This window comes from Myotis lucifugus, unplaced genomic scaffold, assembly GCF_000147115.1.
Source record: "Myotis lucifugus unplaced genomic scaffold, Myoluc2.0 scaffold_11, whole genome shotgun sequence".
Taxonomy (NCBI): domain Eukaryota; kingdom Metazoa; phylum Chordata; class Mammalia; order Chiroptera; family Vespertilionidae; genus Myotis; species Myotis lucifugus.
The window spans coordinates 12,943,231-12,966,110 of record NW_005871059.1 but is presented as its reverse complement, the minus strand read 5'-3'; the positions used below and the strand labels follow the sequence as shown (position 1 = coordinate 12,966,110).

The 22,880-nt window shown below is 41.9% G+C and overlaps 1 protein-coding gene across 11 annotated transcripts in view; it reads right to left on the bottom strand.

Moving 5' to 3' along the window:
• Positions 1 to 22,880, bottom strand: part of AHI1 (Abelson helper integration site 1) — a 215,986-nt gene that overhangs the window by 25,086 nt on the left and 168,020 nt on the right. The window contains exon 25 of one of the 11 annotated variants that reach the window (XM_023750226.1): positions 21,594 to 22,549. The exons of 9 other annotated variants lie outside the window; for them this stretch is intronic. In XM_023750226.1, coding sequence (XP_023605994.1) covers positions 22,531 to 22,549 — 19 coding nt within the window. In that variant the 3' untranslated portion in view covers positions 21,594 to 22,530. Of the gene's footprint in view, positions 1 to 21,593; positions 22,550 to 22,880 lie in introns of those variants that run through there. One more of the 11 variants, XR_001347206.2, reaches the window with a different exon arrangement.

Below are 22,880 nucleotides of genomic sequence, written 5' to 3'. Positions count from 1 at the left end.
CCATGGCCTTATTCTTCCAAAACAAATGCCTGGACTCTGAAAAATGACAATTAGCATTTCAAATACTAGACAGCCACTGATAGTACAAAATGTTAGCATGGTGTGTAATACTACAAATTTGGGGGCATGTATTAATATGTAATGCATGTATTATTTCATTCAATAGCAGAAGAATTGCATAGTATTAATAATACCATATTTACATATGCACTACCTATACTGTATGCAGCCTGATTTATATATAAACATATGTACATATATTAAAGTGTTAATGTGTCCATGAACAGAGTGAGATGACCCTTGAAGTATAAGTTTTCTCTTGATGTTTGGAAAAGAATGATGTATTAAAGGCTTTTCCTGTGTGGGGCACTTTCTGTGTTAGGTTCCGGCACAGTGTCTTTTGTTCTTTGATTCCAAAAGCTTACAAGGGATTTGAGAGATGCTAATCAGAGTCAGAGAGGAGGTACTTGATGGAAGAGGCTGCAGGCTCACACACAGGCTCCATGGCTAGAGGCATGTTTACCTAAGACTCTAAATAGACGGAGTAGAGATATGAAGACAGCAAATATTGTGCCCGGCTCATTTCCTGGTATTGCCCACATTTACATTAAAAAAGGAGGTGCAGAGGGTGGAGGTTGGCTGGTTTAGAGGCTGTTCCTTGTAGTAAGCCCAGTAATCATTATATTTTGTCCCTCAAATTTAGAGCACAGGAAGCAATTCCAAGTGGAGAAAAACCACTAAATGGGCTTGCCTATTCTCAGCTTTAATTAAGTGCACTTTTAAAATACAATTTTGTAAGCACAGCAGCATCCAAATCTCATTTCGGTGTTTTACTAGAAAGTAAGGAAATATTGGAGCACTTCACCTGGGAAGGAACCAGTCTCCTCTTTTGAAACTCAAAAGAAACTGTGCCTATCAAATGCCATCGCCTGACTATCTGATAAGACAGAAGCTAGAAGCTAGCAGGAGCTGGAGGAGGTCCAGTTGGCCTTGACTTTGCCCTGCCTTCCAGAGATGGTGTCCTATCCTGATGAAACACAACCATGCTGGTTTCTATATTCCTTCAACAGGCAGTGGAAATTACACACGAAAGAGAGTCACCTTGCAGCTACAAAGAATGGTCACTGCAAAGGAGACGGAGGTAACACACAATGGTAGCACGATGACAGATGTGCACACACACAGGAAGTTTCAAGAAGACCCGTGGCTCAGGCCACCATCAGTTCTCATGACCATGCCTTGCCCTCCAATGTCTGCCCCATCAACCCACCACCACCCCATCACTAAAGTGAGCTTTCTAAAGCAAGATAACAACAACAACAAAACAAACAAAAAAAAACCCCACATTTCCTTGAAATTCTTCTGGTCCTCATAGTCCATGGCAGTGGTCACCAGGCCTGGCGGCACGTCAGAGCCCTCTGGGCATGACTCCACCCCAAACCTTCAGACAGGGGTAGACAGACACAACAAAGAAATCTGTATTTATACTTCTCAATTCTTCCAGATTTTTGGAATCAGAGGTATATAGAACGTCCTCAAATAACATCATTTTGTTCAAAGTCATTTCTTTGTAACAATGATAAGATGCCCTAGAAACTTAATTCTTGTTTGTATCAATTAGCCTGTGGCAAAATTTGGTTTCATGCGGTCATTTCGCTTGAAGTTGCAAAACCAAGGGACAATGTTAAATGAGAACTTGCTATAACTCTATGTGAAGAAACAAACTCAAGCTTCCATTATATAATTTTTCAAAGGAACTTTATTTCCCTCCTAAATTCTTCTGGGATTTCTTGAGTTAAAGGGGAGAGAGTTCTCATATTTTCCGTGTTTTTTACTCTTCTCCTTATCCAAACTTAGAACTCCTGCCTTTGACTTCTTCCTTTGATCAGTTTGGTAATCTTCCTGTCTTGTCTTCAACTCACTTGACCCCAAGTCACCACTACCAGACTGATACTAATTCGTGGATAATAAGTCTTAACTAATGAAGAGAGGAAGACTAAGAAGAGTGCAAAATAGGAAACAGAGTAATATTCAATATTAGACATCACTGCTCCTAAAATGACTTGGCCCTTCCCACCATTAGGTAAGTAACTGGGTGGATATCACTGTTCTTATGCCCTGACCTTACCTGCCCCCTGCCCCAGAGACCCTTCGTCCCATTTTCTCTTCCCTCCCCTCCCCTCCCCCAGTTCCAAGTTCCTTCCTGCTGTCCACCGAAAGTTTCTGTCCCCCCAAATTCATATGTTGAAGCTCTAACCCCTAATGTAATGAGTATATATTTAGAGGTAGGGCCTTTGGGAGGTGATTAGGGTTAGATGAGGTTATAAGGATAAAGTCCCCATGATGGGATCAGTGTCCTTATAAGAAGACGAGAGACTAGATTTCTCTCTCTGTTTCTCCTTCTCTCTTCCAGGTGGGAAAAACAGCAAGAGGCAATTGTCCACAAACCAGGAACTGAATCCACTGACACCTTGATTTTAGATGTCCCAGCCTCCAGAACTACAAGAAATAAATGTTTGTTGTTTAATAAATGTTTATAGTTTTCCCCACAATGTCAGATTTTTAAAATTGCATATATCTCCATTGCTGGAACCCTGAAAAGCTTTCCAGATGATTCTGATGGAGCCAATCCGCTGGCTGTGACTGGGAACCATGGCTGTCCTCTCTGTGGAACATCTTTCTGGGGACATCTATCCGTCTTGGAGAGTCCTGCTTACCCCAGAAGAGTCTCTCTGCTTTTTTCCTCCCTGGAGCTTCCTGTAACTTCACCCAAAGCAGCTTTTCCTTGTGTCACACATTATACTTTGTACCTATCAGTATGAAAGTATTCATCATGTGGTAATGGGATTGGGGCATGTCACTTCAGACTCCCCTACTGGTCCAAGGGCACCTTGAAGGCAAGTCTTGCTCATTATGGTGCCTGGAATCCAACATGCTTGGTGTAGAGTGCAGTGCATTGTGGATACTGAATGAAGATGCGGAATAAGTATGGGTTGGATTAGGAAATCAAGAGGTCACTGGTGACGGTGGTCACGCCAAAAGAAATACTCACTGGGGACAGGCTACCTTTGGGGCTTCAGACTGGGACCTACACCCAAGTGCTTTACTGATCAAGGGCTGGCACAATGGAATCATACCCACCATCCACTCTCCTCAGCCCAGTGGAAGAGTGCCATCTACTAGTACTTACTGATCTATCCAGAGTGTCCCATTTCTGCAGCTTGTTAGCTGGAGGCACTGCATGTTCTAGTAGAGTTCCTGCTGCTGTTAGCTCCCGCCTTCTGAGATTGGAGCCAGCTGTTGGAACCCTAGTGAGTCATTGCATTCCTGTTTCTCTGTGAAGGGGGGAAACCTACCACAAAATTGATTGAAGTACTTTAGGAGGATCATTATTGCCACATATTTGGAAAATGTTCAAAGAGCTCAAGTTATTTCTATAGGTACCTCAAACTGAACATGTGCAAAATGGAAGTCATCACCTCTTCTGGATGTCTTCTCTTGAATTTCCTTCAATGGGTACATCTAGTTGCCCAAGCTAAAAGCCTTCCTGCAGTCTACTCACAGGTTCCACTACTGGGTTCACCTCAAAAAAATAATTTCAATCCTCTCCCATCCATTCTTCAGCCACTGCCCTGCTTCAGTCCATCATCTTCTCTTGATTATATTATTTCAATAGCTTCTTGTCATCTCCTCTTATCTGGTCTTTCCTCACAAGTTCATCCTCCAGATGCCCTCCAGATAATTTTCCAAAAAAAGGATTTTGTTCTCCTGCCTAACACCCTTGAATGTCTCCCTGATACTCTCATCCCACTGGATAAGTCCAGATTCTAGCTCGGAATACAAGTCCATTCACTTCTGTGCCAACCTAGCATTCTTCCCTTTTACAATTGCTCCATACCATGCATTAGTCAGTTTCCTAAGGGTGTCATGTTCCATTAAGCTTTCTTGGTTTGTACTTGCTGTTCCTTTAATCTGTGCCTTCTCCACCGTGTCTGTCAGTTTCATCTCCAGAGGAATCTGAATCTCTCTCCAAGTTCCTGGTCATTCTCTGTATAACTGTATATTCCTATATGGTAGCACTTCATGTTCACTTGAAATCATTTGTGTAATCTCCCCCACGGGAACTTGAAAGTAATGTGTCATTCATTTTTCTCACCCTGCCATTAATCAAAGTGTCTAGCATTTATTTTGTGCAAAGTAAATGTTTGTTGAGTTGAAAGCCTATCAACAGAGACATCAAGAGCTCTACCATGCAACTACTATGAAGAATGAGTTGGATTCATCCATACTGATTATAGTCTCAGAATGATATATGCACACCTCTATCATTTTTGTAAAAGGTAGAAAAAATAACTCTACTTTTGTTTTTGCCTAGATGAATATGGCAAAATGGATGGGAAAAGTCCTAAATGTAATCCTTGGTTAACCCAGCAAAGAAGATTGTGTGCTTGTGTGTGTGTGTGGGGGGGGGGGGCAGGAGGAAAAGAGGGGGGTGATTCCTTTATAGTTATACAAGTTTGACTTATCACAAAGAGCTTATCTTGCTTTGTAAAGTCAATTAAGGAAAATAAAGTAAATGGTTGATGAATGAGTAAATAAGCTTGAGGGAAGAAGTTTTCAGAAAAGAGAGAATATTGTTACTGTTGTGCAAACCCTAAGAAAATAAGAAGAAAGTAAAAACATATAATTGGAGTATGATTAGTCACATTGTAAAGGATTCTTCTCTCCTCTGAAAGATCTCCACAGGCTCCTTTTTTTTTAAAGGCAATTCCATGAAAGCTCTTATCCATTGTTAACAGATCATTAACTGCAGTGCTTGATGGACTGGGTGGGACAGGTGGGGCCGAGAAAGGGACAGTTTTAGGAGTCGGTGCCAATTGAAGGTCAATTAGAAAGGAAGATAAGCTACATTGATATTAGAATGTAATTATCAGGGAAATTATTACATTGAAAAAATTCAAAGGTCACACAATTCTTCTGGAAAAAGGGCACCCAGTGGTTCAGGGAGAAGGGAAGGTGCCTAACTTCCTGGGGTGGGGAAGATGGACAAGGCCATAAATGTGAAAGCAATACACTCTCCTGGCAGGTACAGCATCCAAGTCTACATCTCACTAAGAAAGAAAATCCTCTTTTAGTGTCTGCAATTAGTCACTAATGAGGAGAGGTGGGTGGTAGTGGGAGAGAAGAAATTTTTTTTTTTAATAAAGGAGATAAAAAGTAAATTAGACCTGGCCATTACCATGAAATAGAAGAAACTCTAAGAAACACTGTACCATTAGAATGATGTGGGCCTATCTTATACTTTTGTCATTGAAGCAGAGAACAATGAGAGCTACTGAGTCACTTTTAGTATTTAATAAAAGAAAAAAAAGCAACTGGGCTTGCGTTAGTGACTAATCACATGCTTGTCACCAAGGGATAATTAAAATTTTTTTCTACCAAAAGAAAGAAATCAATCTATAGGTCCCACCCACATTTTTATACAATAAAAATCAACTTAAGAACAATAAGAGCAGCCTTGAGGGCGAGAGGAAGAAGGCACAGAGTGGTAATAATACATTTGACTTCTCTGAATCACATAAAACAGGGAAGGCAGACGTTTTCTGTAAAGAGCCAGATAGTAAATATTTTAGGTTTGCTGTGCCAAGAGATAAAATCTAGAATATTATGTAGGTGCTTTTATAACAAGAGAAAAAATAATTTTTCCACTACTTTTTTATTTATTCAAAACTTTTTTAATGGGTTGTTGAATTTGAATTTCATATTATCTTCATGTGCTACAAAATAGTATTCTTTTCAAAATGTTTTCAACCATTTTAAAATGTAAAAAGCATTCTTCGTTCTTGGGTCATACAAAAATAGGGTGGGCTAGAGTTTGCTGATCCCAGACATAGAACATTGCTGAGTCATGACAGGGTTCCCAATCAGTCAAGGCCCTAGAAGCTTAAGTTGAGTTTAAGCATGACTTCAGAGTCCTTCTCAACACAGCAGTGTTGCCAGTGACAACCATAAGTGGTGGGGAAGGGCAGCCGCCCTGCCATGCAGTAGCCATTTCCATACTCAAAAAATAGTTAACTCAGATATCAGCTGGGTTCTCCCTTTTCCTTTCAGATCGGGGAGCAATTGACTCAGTCCTCCATCCCCAGCTCAGGAAAGTCAACGATTTGGGTTATTCCTCAAGAAGCTTGCAAGCTTGTGTCCATGAGCAATTGCTTCTGCTGCATGAGGTCAGTTTATGGATTTGCTTCTTGTTTGCACTACCATTTCAACCAGAATCGGTAATTCAGTTATTAGTTTTTTAAATATTTTTTAAAACAAACCCACAGACTTTTAGCTGAAGATCCAGGGAAACAATGATGATTAACATGGCAGCAGAAACAGTAGCTGCTCAACACCAGCATCATAGCCAACATTTCCAGACAGCTAGCTTGTTTTGTCAGACACTTTTCATACATTATCTTATTTAATCTTTCAACAATCATTGGAAATATACTACTTTTAAAACAATTATTATTCCATGTTACAAAAAAAATGAAGCTAAAAGAGATTAAGGAATTTGTCAATCACAGAGCTAGTTAGTGGTAGAGCTGAATAGTCAGCAACCCAGATGCATGTTCCCCAGCACTTCAAGTGAACATCACACATGTTTGTCCTTGTAAGTCCTTCCCCCACCCCAGACCACCTTATGGAGTATCGTGGCTTCCAGCCATTTTCCTGGCCCCCTCTCCTCACCCATGTCTTTCTCAACTCTTCTCCCAGATTGTTCCCAGGGACTTCCAGTACCTTGATACAATTCTTTAGAATAATTAGCTCTTGTCAGCTCATATTCTCAAAATGAGCCCTAGAAAAAGTCTTTGAGAAGTGATGTCATTTTACAGGAAGAAAACCTTGATAAGCCAACTGTTGGATATGGAAAAATAAGACATGGTCAAGGTAGAAGGAATGAAGTACATTAGGAAATTAGAAAATTAAAGAATTTTCTTTCCTTTCTGAGAGAGAGGGGCAGTGAATAAACAAGAAAGGATGAAATCAGGGATTGCTGAACTGAATGGCAGAGAAGATACAGGACGTGTGTGTGTGTGTGTGTGTGTGTGTGTGTGTGTGTGTTTTAAGAATTTCCTTTGTATGTAACTGTTCAGTAGATCTTTTATGCATAAAAGGACCTTGTAAGAATATGCAGAATGTGTGAAATCAAGAAATGGAGATGGAAGGTAGAAAATGAATAAAAGCTCCTTGAGAATTTAAGGAGATTCTTTAGACTTTCCATATTGATTGTTTGACATTGGATTTCCCACAGTATGTGCTAATGTTATGCAAATATTTGGAAACAGGATGAATCAACATAGTGAAGTGTCAGCCCACAGGGAAGAGGACAATTCTATCTGAGTGGGGAGTAAAGAATGTAGAAAAACATAAATGTGTAGAAGGTGAGTTAGTGTTCATCTTAAAACCATCTTAAAAACCATACAAAGGGGGCCTATATAAGGGTAGGATGGTGGGGCTGGAAAGGATGGGATGAATGTGAGAGAGATGATAGCACTGGTTGAGGTTCAGGTGCAGGAAACAGCGACTTCTCTGGTATTTTAATGAGAAAGGGACGTAATGTAGGAAATTGAGTTCTTTCAAAATTGTTTTCAAGGGCAGAAGAACCGATTCTAGGACAACCTCTAGGAATGAGCAACAGTGTAGAGTGGCCCATGTGGAGGTTGTACCCCTGCCTCAATAAGAAAAGTGGGGAATCTAGAAGCCACCTTCAGCAATGTAGAATTCAGGAAAGGCCCACTGTACCTGTGACAGGAGCTGCAGTACCTGCAAATAGTGGCTCTATGCTGTGCCTGTTCCACCTACAAGAGTAAAACGTGCAAGCCCCAGCCCATGATTTGCAACCCTCACTCCAGCAAGTGACTGGATTCTGGAGGACTACTATGCGTGCCAATAGAAACCAGCATAGAAAGATACCTTCCACCTCATTTCTGCCTTTCAGACTTCAACACGAATGCATCTTATTGGTGGAAACTGATTACATTAAGAACCTAGTACCATGCCAAGCCATATTGGAGATAAAGGCAAAAGGAAAAACCAGTAATATCGCACTATATTTTAATTTTTTAAAATACTCCATTCTTTAACAAAATTTATCTCAATTGCTGAGTTTTTTGGATGCCCCTTAAATTTTGTGTCTGAGGTGCCTTACTTGCCTCACCCTAATCTCTGCCCTATTAAGAACCATAGCTGCAAGGGAGTCTTAGAAATATAGTTTTTAGCTTTTTGTTTTCTGCAGTACAGAAAGCACACTGGAGAAGGTTAGGTTGAAGGCTGAGAGGCATTTGTGACAGTCAGTTGTATGTGTTAACTTGGCTAGGGTATGGTACCCAGTCTAGATGTTGCTGTGGAGGTTTTCTTTTATGTAATTAATATTGAAATCTTTGAATAAAGCAGATTACCCTCCATAATGTGGGTTTCTTCATCTCTTGAAAGCTTTAAAAGAAAAGACTGAGATTCCCAGAAGAAAAAGAAATTCTGTCTCTACAATTATGTGAGCCAATTCTTTAAAATAAATCACATATCATACGTGTGTATGTGTATATCTGTACACATATATACATATACACAACAGCAACTCTCTAGGTATTTCAACCAGAAAGGGACATAATGTAGGTTTTTTCAAGTGTTTCTGGAAGGGCAAGAGAAACAGACTCTTACACATTCTATTAATCTCATTAGTTCCTTTTGTTGGAGAACCCTGGCTAATAAACTTGGAAGAGGTAGGGATGGAGATGGAGATCAGGTCCAATACATCTAACATTATTGAGGTAAAAGAAACAATACTCAGTTACAATGTAGAGGGAGGGAAAGAGAGAAGGAGGAGACTAAGTTGATTCCCAGGTTGCCAGTGTGGATGATCAGCTGGTGCCCTTGACCGAGATAAGGAAGACAGATACAGCACCAGATATCCCCATGAGAAAACGGAGCACATGCTCATCATCCCTAGAAGACACAGTTAACATCTTCCAAATGCAGCCATGCTCCAATGCATGAGATCTACCCCAGACATGGCACAGGTTGTCTTGGACAGGTGTTTTGGTTGTTCCCTCATTTATTCATTCAGTTTCTCATCCGTTAGATCAGTGGTTCTCAACCTTCCTAATGCCGCGATCCTTTAATACAGTTCCTCATGTTGTGGTGACCCCCAACCATAAAATTATTTTCGTTGCTACTTCATAACTGTAATTTTGCTACTGTTATGAATCATAATGTAAATATCTGATATGCAGGATGTATTTTTATTGTTACAAATTGAACATAATTAAAGCATAGTGATTAATCACAAAAACAATATGTAATTATATATGTGTTTTCCGATGGTCTTAGGCGACCCCTGTGAAAGGGTCGTTCGACCCCCAATGGGGTCGTGACCCACAGGTTGAGAACCGCTGCGTTAGATAAATACAAGAGTGGGCAAAGTAGGTTTACAGTTGTTTATATGGAAAATAATTCAATATTTAATCCTATATAATAAAAGGGTAATATGCAAATTGACCCTAACAGCAGAACGACTGGGAATGACTGGTCACTATGACACACACTGACCACCAGGGGACAGACGCTCAATGCAGGAGCTGCCCCCTGGTGGTCAGTGCGCTCGCACAGGGGGAGCTCTGCTCAGCCACAAGCCAGGCTGACGGCTGACGGCTGCCAGTACAGCGGTGGTGGTGGGAGCCTCTCCCGCCTCCTCAGCAGCGCTAAGGATGTCTGACTGCAGCTTAGGCCTGCTCCCCGCTGGCAAGTGGACATCCCCCGAGGGCTCCCGGGCTGCCAGAGGGATGTCTGATTGCCAGCTTAGGCCCAATCCCCCGGGGAGCGGGCCTAAGCCAGCAGGTGGTCATCCCCTGAGGGGTCCCAGACTGTGAGAGGGCACAGGCTGGGCTGAGGGACCCCCCTGAGTGCACAGATTTTTGTGCACTGGGCCTCTAGTAAATAATAATATAAGAATAAACTCTGTTTTTTGCACTCATAACTGTAAACCTAATTTTGCCCACCCCTGTATTTCAGTGTCTACCAGTGTCTGGTACTGTTCTGAGCTTTGAAGGTAATATGGTGAACTAAAGATGAGTTGGCTCCTTTCATAATGTTTTCATTCTAAATTAAGAAGATATGATAAACAAGCACACAAGTAAACAATTCCAGACAGTGAGATGTGCAGTGAGGACCAGGAAACAGGGCAATATGATGGAGAGTGACAGGGAGTGGGGGATACCCCGGACATGGTGATTCAAGTAAAATATACCTGGACCCCGTATGGAGCTCAGGGCAAGGGCAGAGCTGAGCTGCTGTGTGTGTGACCCAGCTGGAATGAAAATAAGAACTCCAGACTTATGTGATGAGTTATTAAAAAGATCCCATGCACAATACAAGTGTCTGTAATGCCCTCCTTGGTTCCCCATATTAAAAAACAGTAGATGGTAACTGGATGAGCCTGTGTAAGGTGAGAGATGGCAAGCTGGATAGCAGGGTTCGGGTCCAGGGCTGAGTCTAAGAGTAGCATCTGGATTCCGACCAGAGGCTCCCCGGGGTTGTTAAATTCTCAGAACGACAGTGCTTGGCACATGGTGGGTCCTCTTTAAATATTGGTTGATGAATTAAGGAACCTCACTAAAGATGGAGGGAGTGTCTACAGCCGTATCAGGAGCCTTTGCATTCTGTGTGATTTCTTCACACTTGGGAGAAGCATTTGGCTCCCTCCATAAAACAAGTCCCAGAGATATCTCTAATTCTGTGCCCTTCATTTCAGCACTTGCTATCCCCTTGGAGGACTGTGATTTGCTTTGTAAAAAATATAATTTTATTGTTTTCAGAGAGGAAAGGAGAAGGAGAGAGAGAGAGAAATATCAATGATGAGAGAGAATCATTGATTGGGCTGCCTCCTGGACAGCCACAACCCAGGCATGGGTCCTGACCAGGAATCAAACCGTAGACCTCCTGGTTCATAGGGCGAAGCTCAACCACTGAGCCACACCCAGCTGGGCTGTGATTTGCTTTTAATACTCCTGCCATAGTCTGGCCCTAAATCCTTTCCTTACATTTGCCTCTGCAGTAGTCGAAGTAGCCTGGGAATTCTAGAAGACTTTCAATGTTAAAGGAGTAGAAAAGACTAGTGAACCAAGAGCACAGAGGAAGAACAAACTATCAGGTTTATATACGTTATTCAATTTTCTGATCTTTCTAGACCTACTGGCTCTGGTACCACATACTATGTAGAAAGACTGCTCATATCCAACTCCAAAAGATAGGTACAGTTACACAAAGGACAAGACTCCACTGTAGGCCCATCTCCACAAATGGAACAAATCTTACTTCCTCTATCCATTTTGAGTTTATTTTTGTGTATGGTGTAAGTTGGTGGTCTAGTTTCATTTTTTTGCATGTATCTGTCCAATTTTCCCAACACCATTTATTGAAGAGGCTGTCTTGACTCCATTGTATGTTCATGCCTCCTTTGTTGAATATTAATTGAGCATAGTGGTTTGGGTCGATTTCTGGGTTCTCTATTTTATTCCATTGATCTATATGTCTGTTCTTATGCCAGTACCAGGCTGTTTTGAGAACAGTGGCTTTGTAATACAGCTTGATATTTGGTATTGAGATCCCACCTACTTTGTTCTTCTTTCTCAGGATTGCTGCAGCTATTCAGGTTTTTTTTTTTTATTCCAGATGAATTTTTGGAAAGTTCATTCTACATCTGTGAAATATGCCATTGGTATTTTAATGGGGAGTGCATTGAATCTATAGATTGCTTTGGGTAGTATGGACATCTTGATGATGTTGATTCTACCAATCCATGAACACAGAATGTTCTTCCATCTGTTTATGTCTTCCTCTATTTCTTTTTTCAGTGTCTTGTAGTTTTCCACTTATAGGTCTTTCACCTCTTTAGTTAAGTTTATTCCTAGGTATCTTAATTTTTTTGGTGTGATGGTAAATGGGATTGCTTTTCTAGTCTCTCTTTCTGTAAGTTCATTGTTGGTGTATAGAAATGCTATAGATTTATTGGCATTAATTTTGTATCCTGCTACATTGCTGAATTCATTTATTAAGTCTAATAATTTGGGGGGGGGGCAATGGACCTAAATAGATACTTTTCTAAAGAAGACAGAAGAAAGGCCAAGAAACATGAAATCATGCTCAAAGTCACTAATCATCCAAGAGATGCAAATCAAAACGACAATGAGGTACCACCTCACACCTGTCAGAATGGTTATCATCAACAAATCAACAAACGACAAGTGCTGGCGAGGACGCAGAGAAAAAGGAACCCTCGTGCACTGCTGGTGGGAATGCAGACTGGTGCAGCCACTGTGGAGAACAGTATGAAGTTTCCTCAAAAAACTAAAAATGGAACTCTCATTTGATCCCACTTCTAGGAATATATCCCAAGAAACTAGAAACACCAATTAGAAAGGATATATGCACCGCTATGTTCATAGCAGCACAATTCACCATAGCTAAGATTTGGAAACAGCCTAAGTGCACATCAATAGATGAATGGATTAGAAAACTGTGGTACATCTACACAATGGAATACTACACTGCGGTAAAAAAGAAGTTCTTACCATTTGCAACAGCATGGATGGAGCTGGAGAGCATTATGCTAAGTGAAATAAGCCAGTCAGAGAAATATAAATATCACATGATCTCACTCATTTATGGAGTATAATGAGCCACATAAACTGATGAACAAAAACAGATCCAGAGACAGAGAAACATCAATCAGACCATCAAACCTCAGAGGGAAGGTAGGGGAGGGTGGGAGTAAGGGGGAGATCAACCAAAGGGCTTATATGCATGCATATAGGCCTAACCAATGGATACAGACAACAGGGGGGTGAGGGCATGAGTGGGGGGGATGAGGGGGTAATGTGGGGATAAGGACACATATGTGATAACTTACTCAATAAAGAAATTTAAAAAAAAATCTTACTTCCTCTCCACACCGATACTGGTATCAAATAGCATTACAGACCTAACAAATAAAATTACAGGGCACCCAGTTAAATTTGAATTTCAGATAAATAACAAAGAATTTTTTTTAGTATAAGTACATCTCAAATATTGCATGTTCCAAATGTTGCATGTGATATACTTTTATTAAGAATGATTTGTTTCTCTGAAATTCGAATTTAACAGGAAGGCTCCTATTTGACCTGGCAACCCTGGTGAAGACCACGAACGAGATTTGAACTTGCCACCTGCATAAGGCTTTTCCACTGGATCTTTATTCTGGGTTCCAGCCTGGGGTCTCAGGGGAGCTTTTACACAGTCCCTTTATTGGAGACCCTGCCCACTTTCATTTCTATATGCACAAGGGATCCTGCCTGTCTGGGTAGAATCACCGTATCTGAACAGGTCATGAGCGTGTCATCCACACCACAGGAATTACACATCCTGTCATGCTTTTATCTGGCAGCATACAAGAACTTGGTGCCTTTCCGTGGGCATTCTGAACTCATTTTCCCAGGAGCCACGCTAAGAAATCCCGAGGACAGTAAAGCTTCATGGACAGTTGGTAGATAATCAGACTAGAACACTTCCATTTCTCTTACATGTCAGGGGATTAAATAGTCACCCAACCATTTGACATGCCTAGCAGCTATTTTCAGCTCTGTTTTAACCTGTTGAACTCCGGATAGCAACTTCTGTATTTTTATCTTAGTTTGTGCTTCCTTCGAGGCAGTAAGTATAGGGCAGTGAGGTTACAAAGAAATAACTAACAACTTGCAAGAAAACAATCTAAATTAAGCACCTGTGTCGTGATTATAAAAATACACAGATTTCCTTTGCTTCTGCTGGTAATGCTGGAGCCCACACATTTGTGATGTGCCTGCACGTGATGCGCACTTACCCACACAGTTCTTTTCCATTTAACCTTTTAGGTCAGATCTGTTAGATTTCCTCCCTCCCCCGCCACATGATCGGTGTGGGATTTCTTGCTTTCTCATATTGAAGCAGAGTGATAAGACTGTTAAACCCTTCATTCAAAACACAAAGGTTCATGGCCATGTGTGCTGTCACAAAAATATGCCCCCAAATGGCTGGAATCCCTGGTCCTGGGGCTTTGGCTAACTCTGGTTGTCTAGGCAATGCTTGGAAGTGCCACCAGTCACCTCCCTTTCTCCTTGACTTGAATGGACATGAGGCTGTGCGTTCTTCAAAAGACTGCAAGTTCACCGAGGACCATGACACTGTCATGTTCGTTGCTGAAATCTTCTGTTAGGGCTGCCAGGGCAAAACACCACAGCCTAAGTGGCTTGCAAAACAGAAATTTATTTTCTCACAGTTCTGGAGGCTGGAAGTCCAAGATCAAGGTGCCAGCAGGTTTGGTTTCTTTTGAGGCCCATCTCCTTGGCTTGCAGATAGCTGCCTTCTCGCTGTGTCCTCACAAGGCTTTTCTCTGGGCAAGCCTGGTGTCTCTGTCCAAATTTCTTCCTATGAAGACACAGTCTAATTGCATTAGCACCCACCCTAATGGCCTCATTTTTAATTTAATTACCTCTTTAAAGGCTCTATCTCCAGATACAGTCATATTTCGATATTCTGGGAGTTAGGACTTCAACGTATAAATTTTGAGGAGACACAATCCAGCCCAAGGCAGCCACTGTATGTCTAATCACTAATTTAGTGGCTGCCACATGGTAGGCAATACATGCCTGTTGAATTAATACAAGAACTTTGATAATGTCATTGGTGGGGCACGTCCCTTAAGAGTTTCTTGTACGAATTAATCCAGTATCTGATTTTTAAGCTTGTGTTGTCCCTGTACATTTTACTGGTCATTGACTGTGTAATGGAAAGAAATCTGACCAGATTTAAAATCGGTGACATCGAGCTTCCACAGAGATAAGGTTGCATGTCAGGGCATCCCTCCCACTCCCAGGCCCAGAGCTTGTCACTTCCATGTCATCTCCACCTACTCCCCATCAGGCTGGGATGGCGGCCGACTGCAAGGCAGTGGCAGTAATGAGGCTCCCAGCTGTCATTCCCCTGCCTCCTTTCAGCAGATGCTTGACCTCTCCCTGTGGAGGCATGCATCTCCCCCTTCCGTTATTTCCTTCCAGTTGGGAAGAAAAAATATAACTCCCCAAAGCTCTCCTGTTCCTTTTCCAGGGGAGAATGGGCATCTCAACAACATACCCATTGTCTGATCTGAGCTTTGCTCTACTAGTCTTTCAGGGGGAAAAAATAAGCCCCAAAACTTTGATCCCTGGGGAGGTGAAGCGGAAGTTGATCTTCACCATTAAATTTTTTTATAGATAGCAAAGTCCATGCTTCCACCTGCATCCAAAGCACAGAGGCAGGCAGCTGGCAGAACAAAGCACCAGAGAAAATAGCTGGCCAGAGTCTCTTAAATTGCCCATGTACAGGTGCAGCTTGTTTTTCATCTCGGTGGCAGTCACTAGTGATTGACAATGTTTTACCCAGAGGAGTTAACCCCTTTCTGTCCTAGAAAAACCAGAGTCAAGTCTCATGGTTTAGAAAACAAGTCTGTTCTAAAGAAATTTAACCCCAATGGATGGAGACGGTATTGTGAACCAACGTTACCCTCCATGAAAGAAGGAACTAAACAATTTCAGACAAAACCTTTGAAAAATGTCCACTAGGTCTACTTTTCAGCTTTGTTGCCAAGGCCGATAGACACCCAGATAGAGATGGCGCGGGAGGGATGCTCCTCTAGAATGTGAGTGACCTGGGCGTTGGAGTTGCTTGATGTTCGGTAAGACTTGAAGTACCTGACCTAGAAAACCAATTCCTGTTTGCCTTCGGCTTTTTTCCATTACCATCAAACAAGTTGTTTTAGAGGGTTAGCAGCAGAGAGGAGAGACGCTGCCGTGCAGCCAGTTTTAAAACTTTCAAAGATGGTGAACTCAGCAGTCTCTCTGGTTCTGTGCTGGTTTGTCTGTTTCTCCCCCGATGACTCCCACTGCATCTCAGGTGGGGTTCTTTCTCAGAGTTGACACAAGGACAGGAGCCATATGGGGAGTCCCCTGGAGGGGTGAATTGATGAAGAAGTCCAGATAGACAGGCCATTGGCATGTGCTCTCTCTGGCAGTCTTTGGAACTTGCATGGGTGATGAATTGAGCGGTCAGATGGGGATGAGGCAATCTTTAACAAACGAATGAGCAAACATCGGGAGGGTTGCATGAAAAGGTCTTAGAACCTCCACAAGAACAGTTGGAAAGAGGCCAAGTGCAGGGGGGGAATTCTCTCCTAAACTGGGAGCCTTCCTAGTGAGAAGGGTAGTTGGTTACTGCTGGTTACAAGTTGGCACTTCAGGGGAAGGCTCCAGAGTCTTGGGGTGGACCCCTCAGTTCTCTGCCTCCTCAGCAGGGTCTCGAGCCAAGGGAAAGAGATTTGAATAAAGTAGTCGTAGTGTCGATAGGGTGGTTTCATGTTCTGGTAGGTGCATTATAAATCACCTCTGCTTAGCACAAGAAACCTCACAGATGAACACTCTTGATAATTTAAATGCCTGGAACACACTGTAGCATGAGCACAGAGTGTGACCTCAATAACGCTCACAGCCATGGAGCAATGGTTTAATTTCTGAATGGAAAAACGACATGCAGACAACTCCAACACTTCCTCTGAGAGTCTCAGTACATTTCCAATTACCACACATGCCCAAGAAGCCTTCCTCCCTGTATCTTTGGCTTTGACATGGCCTTTGAAATACTAGGTGGAGGGCATCTGTCCAGTTAATCTGGAAGTAAAATAATCAAAGGAACTCTGTGGCCTGGAAACCAATCTACGTCATTCATAAATCAAACCCTTTGTATGTGTCTTGATATATCTACGTGGCCAAAAGCTATCGAATTTAAACATTTTGAATTTTCACTAATTGTTTTTGATCTCAGACATAAATAACAGCTACTAATGATTGTGCATGAAATAAAATACCAGGATTATGAAGAAATTATAGCCTCAGCACCATGGTGATAATCTAATGAAGCGAAAGCTTGGATGCATGTCAACTTAATCAGAACAATAGTGCGGTCAACCAGATAGGGATACCGTAGGAAGTAATGCCTCAGGAACGGCACAGTCTAGGATTGGGCCACATAGCTCCTCTCCCTCTGCATTTACAGTGGGCATATGGAATATGCTTCTGCTTCGATGTGATTCACCAAGTGTGTGTGAGTGGTGAGAACAAATTCTAAATTCGGCTTCAATATTTACTCCTCTCATTGGGACTCATGTCACCACCAGGATCTGGAAGCAGGAAGTCGCAGGCCCAGAGTGATCCATGGGCCGCCGAGGGCTGTGACTTTTTCACTTGGGTCATTCCTCGGGGGGCCGAACACTTCCTAATCACCACACACATTCTAACACACTATGCTCAAGGGGTAAGAGACAATGCTCTAGATTATGGATATTCTTGGCCTTGAGAAAAAAATTTATTTTCCCCTTAAAGTTTGTAAAGGTAATTACCATTATTTACAGTGCCGAGGGCAAAGCCCCACCCTGGGCTTCGGGCCAGGGGATCTCAGACTAGAGTGTAGTGAGGTGAGCCAACTCCAAGACAAAAGCACAATTATGTTCGCACTAAAACCAGCACTGGTGGTGGTGGGATGGAGGAAACACCCACGCAAGGGGGAGGCGTGTGGAGGGAGGGGCTTCCTTTGAAGTTTTGCATAAACCTGGTAATTTCCCCCCTCCCCCCACCGTGCTGGGAATGGAGATTCTGGGTTTTCATCTTGGGTCTCTTTATTAAGCCGTGCCATAAGGAAATGGACTTCCTCCTTACTTGATTTGCCAATTTAAAAAACTGAGCTTCAAATAAAAGAATTTTGGAAGAATTAAGAAAACGGGAAACGTTGTGCAAGGTGTTGTGAAGTTTTCTTCATTTCTTGGCAGAAAGGAACTAAAGTAAAACACCAAAAAGAAGGCATCTTTGCTTTGTAAGCCCCCCTCACTTGTCAGGCACTTCACTTTCCCTTCCGTTCTGATTCACGTCCCTTGTCCACTTAGGAAAGTTTCAAAGCTCTGGGGTTGGGAGAAGTGTTGCCACAGCACATCTGGTTCTTCCAGTCAGAAAATAATTAGCTAATAACTGCTCGCACACATTACCTTTCTGTTATATCGTTTTCTTCCTGCCAGGATTAGGGCCAGATGATTATTTGTGCTAATGGTGTGAATCAGTGACAAGAAAAGCGTGTAATGGAAGTGTTGACATGCCTTGAGATACCTGTGCCTGACAAGGGAACCATGGGCAGTGACGGGGAGAATCGGGACCCACTGAGCACTCCCCACCTGGCCCTACACTGGCTGAGTGCCCTGGTTCCCAAAGCCCGGGCTCCCAGGTCATGTATAGCTCAGTTGTTCAGAAGGAAAACCATAGCAAGTTGGATTTTCTCTTTAAGTCCAGGAGGAAATGCTCTTCGGGAAATAGATGTGGACACGTGAAGACCCTTGGCCATGACCTTGGTGAAGCTGAGGCTGAAGACATATGGAGCACCAGCCTGTCTCTCACTCCTGCACAGGACGGAGGCAGACACCTGACGGAACCCAGCAATCAGCTCCGCACACCCAGCTCTCAGCTGCTGGCAGCCGAGAGGAAAGGGGAATTACAGGCGGGCTGGACTTGAAACAGTGCTGTGGCCCCACCTGAATTTCAGGTGCCCCAGGGAGTGCTTTCAACCACCTGGAAGTGAGGCTGTTTCAGGGTACAGATGCAATATGTGTTTGTCTTGCTTTTGTTTGCACCTGAATGCAAGTACCAGGTGGAAGCCAGAAGGTGTGGAACATTGCAAACAATTTTGACTGTAAATAAAGAGAATGTAAGAGTTTAAAAGCCTGAGTCCTGGAGAGAGAGAGAGGTAGAGAGAGAGAGAGAAAGGAGGGGGAGGAAGGGAGGAAGAGAGAGGAAATGAGAGGGTAGGGAGGAGAGAGAAGAAAGGGGAGAGGAAATAGATTCACTGGTAGAGGCAATAGGAAAATACACAGAGATTTGTAATGGTGTGATACTGCTACATATTTCCCATGATATGTTCATATCCCTGCATACAACTCATCCTCACTTTATCTATCTATAGCTAATAAGCCCTTGGACCTGTGATCTGCCTTGTTCAGTACAGAATGTGCCTACTATGTACCGGGCACTAAAGTAAACACTAGGAATAAATGATGAAAAGATTGTCAGATAGCAAGTGAACGCTTATGATGTGATGGCTGCTATGGTGATGTTCCACAGGCCATGACAACAAAAGAGCCATCTGTGTATCCTTAGGACAGTGAAGGAAGACTGACGAGGAAACACATCAAAAAGGAAGATCTTACTTAAACCTCTTCTTTCAGCCCCCGAAGCAACCCCAATAGATACAACTCCCACAGCCATGAAATGTCTTAGTGTTTTAGGCCTTCCTTTTGGGTAGGACATGTCTCTGTAGCATATCAAATTTGGAAACATAACATTTTACTTTAATGCTAAAAGTTGATGTGAATATTTCGAGGGCAACACACAACTTCGAGACTAATTTTTGATCATCCTACTTTGTTGAAAATTGTTCTGCAAAAGGCATTCAAAATTTGGAAAATATGAAATACTTAGCTTCCTTGTTTTTTAATAACAGAAAGTCACTTTTTGTCAACTGTGAAAGAAAAAGGCATTTTACTGCAAGTAAGCCCTTGCAGTTTAAAAGAAAATACAGTATGTATTATGGTTGAATACATTTTTGAGTGAGATGACCCAGTAGTGCTGAAAAATAATTTACTCAATAGGATAAATGTCATCATTGCGCTTCCCCGGCTATGTAGACAGTAAGTGTCACGGCGAGGTTACCCACAATGGCCTCCATTCTCAAGAAGCTGACCAGGCTAATGTTTATACTCAGTGGTAGTTACACTAATCCCAAGGGGACTTATAAGATCAGAAGTTGAAAGCACATCAAGACTGAAAGTTAAAGGTGTTCAACAGCATCTCTAACATCAGTCGAACAGAAGTCTGAGTGCAAAGTGTCATGACCATAAGCAGACCTGACGGAGTTGGACCCATGCCAAAAGATGTGATCCCCATCTCTCGCGCCAGCCCGCCCAGCCTGTGTGTGATTCCCACACCTCTGCCTCGGGGTCCCCAGGGGGCTCCTGACACTTCTTATGTAAACACTTCTCCACAATATTGGGTTTGCTTGTTGAACAAAGAGTTGTTTGACTCTTTCAGACTTTTTTTCACCCCCTGTAGATGATGAAAATATGGGTGATGAAAATGGCTGGATTCACTTTACCGGCATGAAATACATAACCCATATCCTTAGAATTAGACGCTCAGACTCAGCACGAGTCTGTGGACTTTTGTATATGAGTCTAGGAATCTTTTCTCTTAGGAAATTATGGAAATTTTCAGAAAAGAGAGTCAAGATATCTGATTCACAGACCACAGGATTCAGGTACACACATTTTAGAGGGCTGTTGAAGGCTTTTTACCCTCAGATGATGGGAATGCAAAATATTATGCAAATCAGATTTAATCTTCTGAATGATTTGCCTCAATAAAAAAAGTTAAAGATATAAAAAGAAGACTATATCTTCATTGTTAGGTTGTGTTTTTATGCAAATGAAGTGTTGCTCAGAATATCTTGGGGGCTTGAGCAGAGGTATCAGTCACTACCCATGGGTCCTCCAGGTTTCCTTTGCCTGAAGAGCAGACTGAGATGAGATGAGTAATGGTTAATCTGAACTCAGTGAGTGCCACTGGCTGATGTCAGGCAAGGAAGAAGAAAAAAGGGAGTCAGAAGAAAGAAGAAAAGGGGAGTGTGAAAAGGGAAGAGAATGAAAAGAGACGACAGATGTGACCATGACTAATGACATTTTCTTAGATTCCTTCCGTCAATTCCCTATTCTTGCCAGACATTTACAATTTTTAAAAAGATTATATTCCACTTGAGACATCCTTTGATATCACGCACAAGCAGATTTATAAAAGTTATCCCAGGCACACCAGAAATGTTAAATAGCACTAACTGATTAACAGATTATGTGTTAATTTTTAAATAATACATTGATCAATAGATTGTCAGTTTCCAAGACATGTGCTCAGTGCCTTTATGAGAACACATTCCCCATCATAATTAGGAAAGGAGCCTCAGTGCATGTGACACTGGGGATGCAATCCGAGTGGCAGTATTCAGCAAAGGCTTTGGGAAAAAGGTTTCCAAGTCAAGGGCTTGCGTAGCAATGGTCCTGGAGGAGCATGTTCTTGCTGCAGTGTGAGCAGAGGAACACCACTGCCGTCATGAACGGGGACCAGCAGCAGGGGACGGGTCATGTGCCCAGTTGTTTGGGCCTTCTTTCAGAGATCAAGTAAGTTTCTTGCTTTTGCTGTCACTTCCAAGGCAACTGGATTTCACCCGAGAGTTTCCTGTGGTATTAGAGAGCACAGGACTAGATTTATAGAAATTATTCTTTTTTGTTCTTTTAAAAATAATATATTTTTATTGATTTCAGAGCAGAAGGGAGGAGAAACATCAATGATGAGAGAGAATCATTGACCGGCTGCCTCTTGCACGCCCCCTACTGGGGATACAGCCCGCAACCCAGGCATGTGCCCTTGACCAGAATCGAACCTGGGACCTTTCAGTCTACAAGCCGACACTCTATCCACTGAGCCAAACCAGCTAGGGCTACAGGAATTATTCTTAAACAGAGTTAAAGTTCAATGGATTCAGTGGTAATGGATGGGGGCATCAGTGAAGTTCTAAGCAGGGCATGATGTGGTCAGGTTTGCATTTTAAGAAAGTCTCCATTAATAGTATACTTGCAAGACGGTCAGTTAATCTGATGAAGTTCTATTCAAATGGTAATTTGTTGTTCTTTAATAGAAAATGTAATTAATTTGATGACTTGAACAATAGTCATTTGGCTTGAATATATAATGCATGAAATGATTTTGTTTTACTTGGTTTACAAAAAAGTTTTGGAAAAGGGATTCTGGCATTTTCTGCAATTCTCATTCTCCTCTGTCTACAAAATACAATTAAAATTGTTTATATCCTGTTATCCGGATTCTGACACAACTCCACATTTGTTTCTTGTATTTTAAAAATATTTCTAAATATAGGATGGCAGCACAAACACAAATACCTTACAGTTGGCTACAGGAGCTCATAAATTAATTCCAAAAGACACACATCCAAATTAGTATTAACTTATTATAGTTGTCTCTTGCACAGGGAACATATATTGGCTTTCCACATATTTCTACATTTCCCATGTCAGAAGAGTATTCCTGGGTGGAAAGGACACAGTCTGGGAGGACAGCTGGACTCTGATCAATAGTTGTTGGGCAAGTCATTTAGTCTCTTTGTGATTGGTTTAAAATATGGGGGAATAATATGGCCTTTTCTGTCTAACAAAGGTTGTTATAAGCCTTAAGTTTGCTAATGTATGTGCACGTGCTCTGGAAATCACGGTAGGGTGTTGGTGGCCATTAAGGTGACAATTTCAAGGTGAAACAGAGTATTACAGTAGAGGCTTCCAGTTCAATGGTCCATGCAGCTCCTGTCCAATGTTTGGCAAACGATAAATAGGGTTGAATAAGTGAATATCCACGTACACACATTTAAAAAAACATTAAAAGTGTTAAAACTATTGATGATCCTGAATTATAAAAATACATTTAAGTAGTTAATAACTCTAGCTATTGATATGTAAATAAAATCAGTCCCTATCTCAACCCAGTTTTCAATATAGTAAAAAACAACAAAAAAAAAAACACCCAAAAAACAAAAATCAAAGCAACCCAACTCCCTCCCCATGCATGCATAGAAATGTCACTTTTCCAGACCCACCAATGTCACCTTGTTTACATTTTTCCTATGTTTAACCCTAA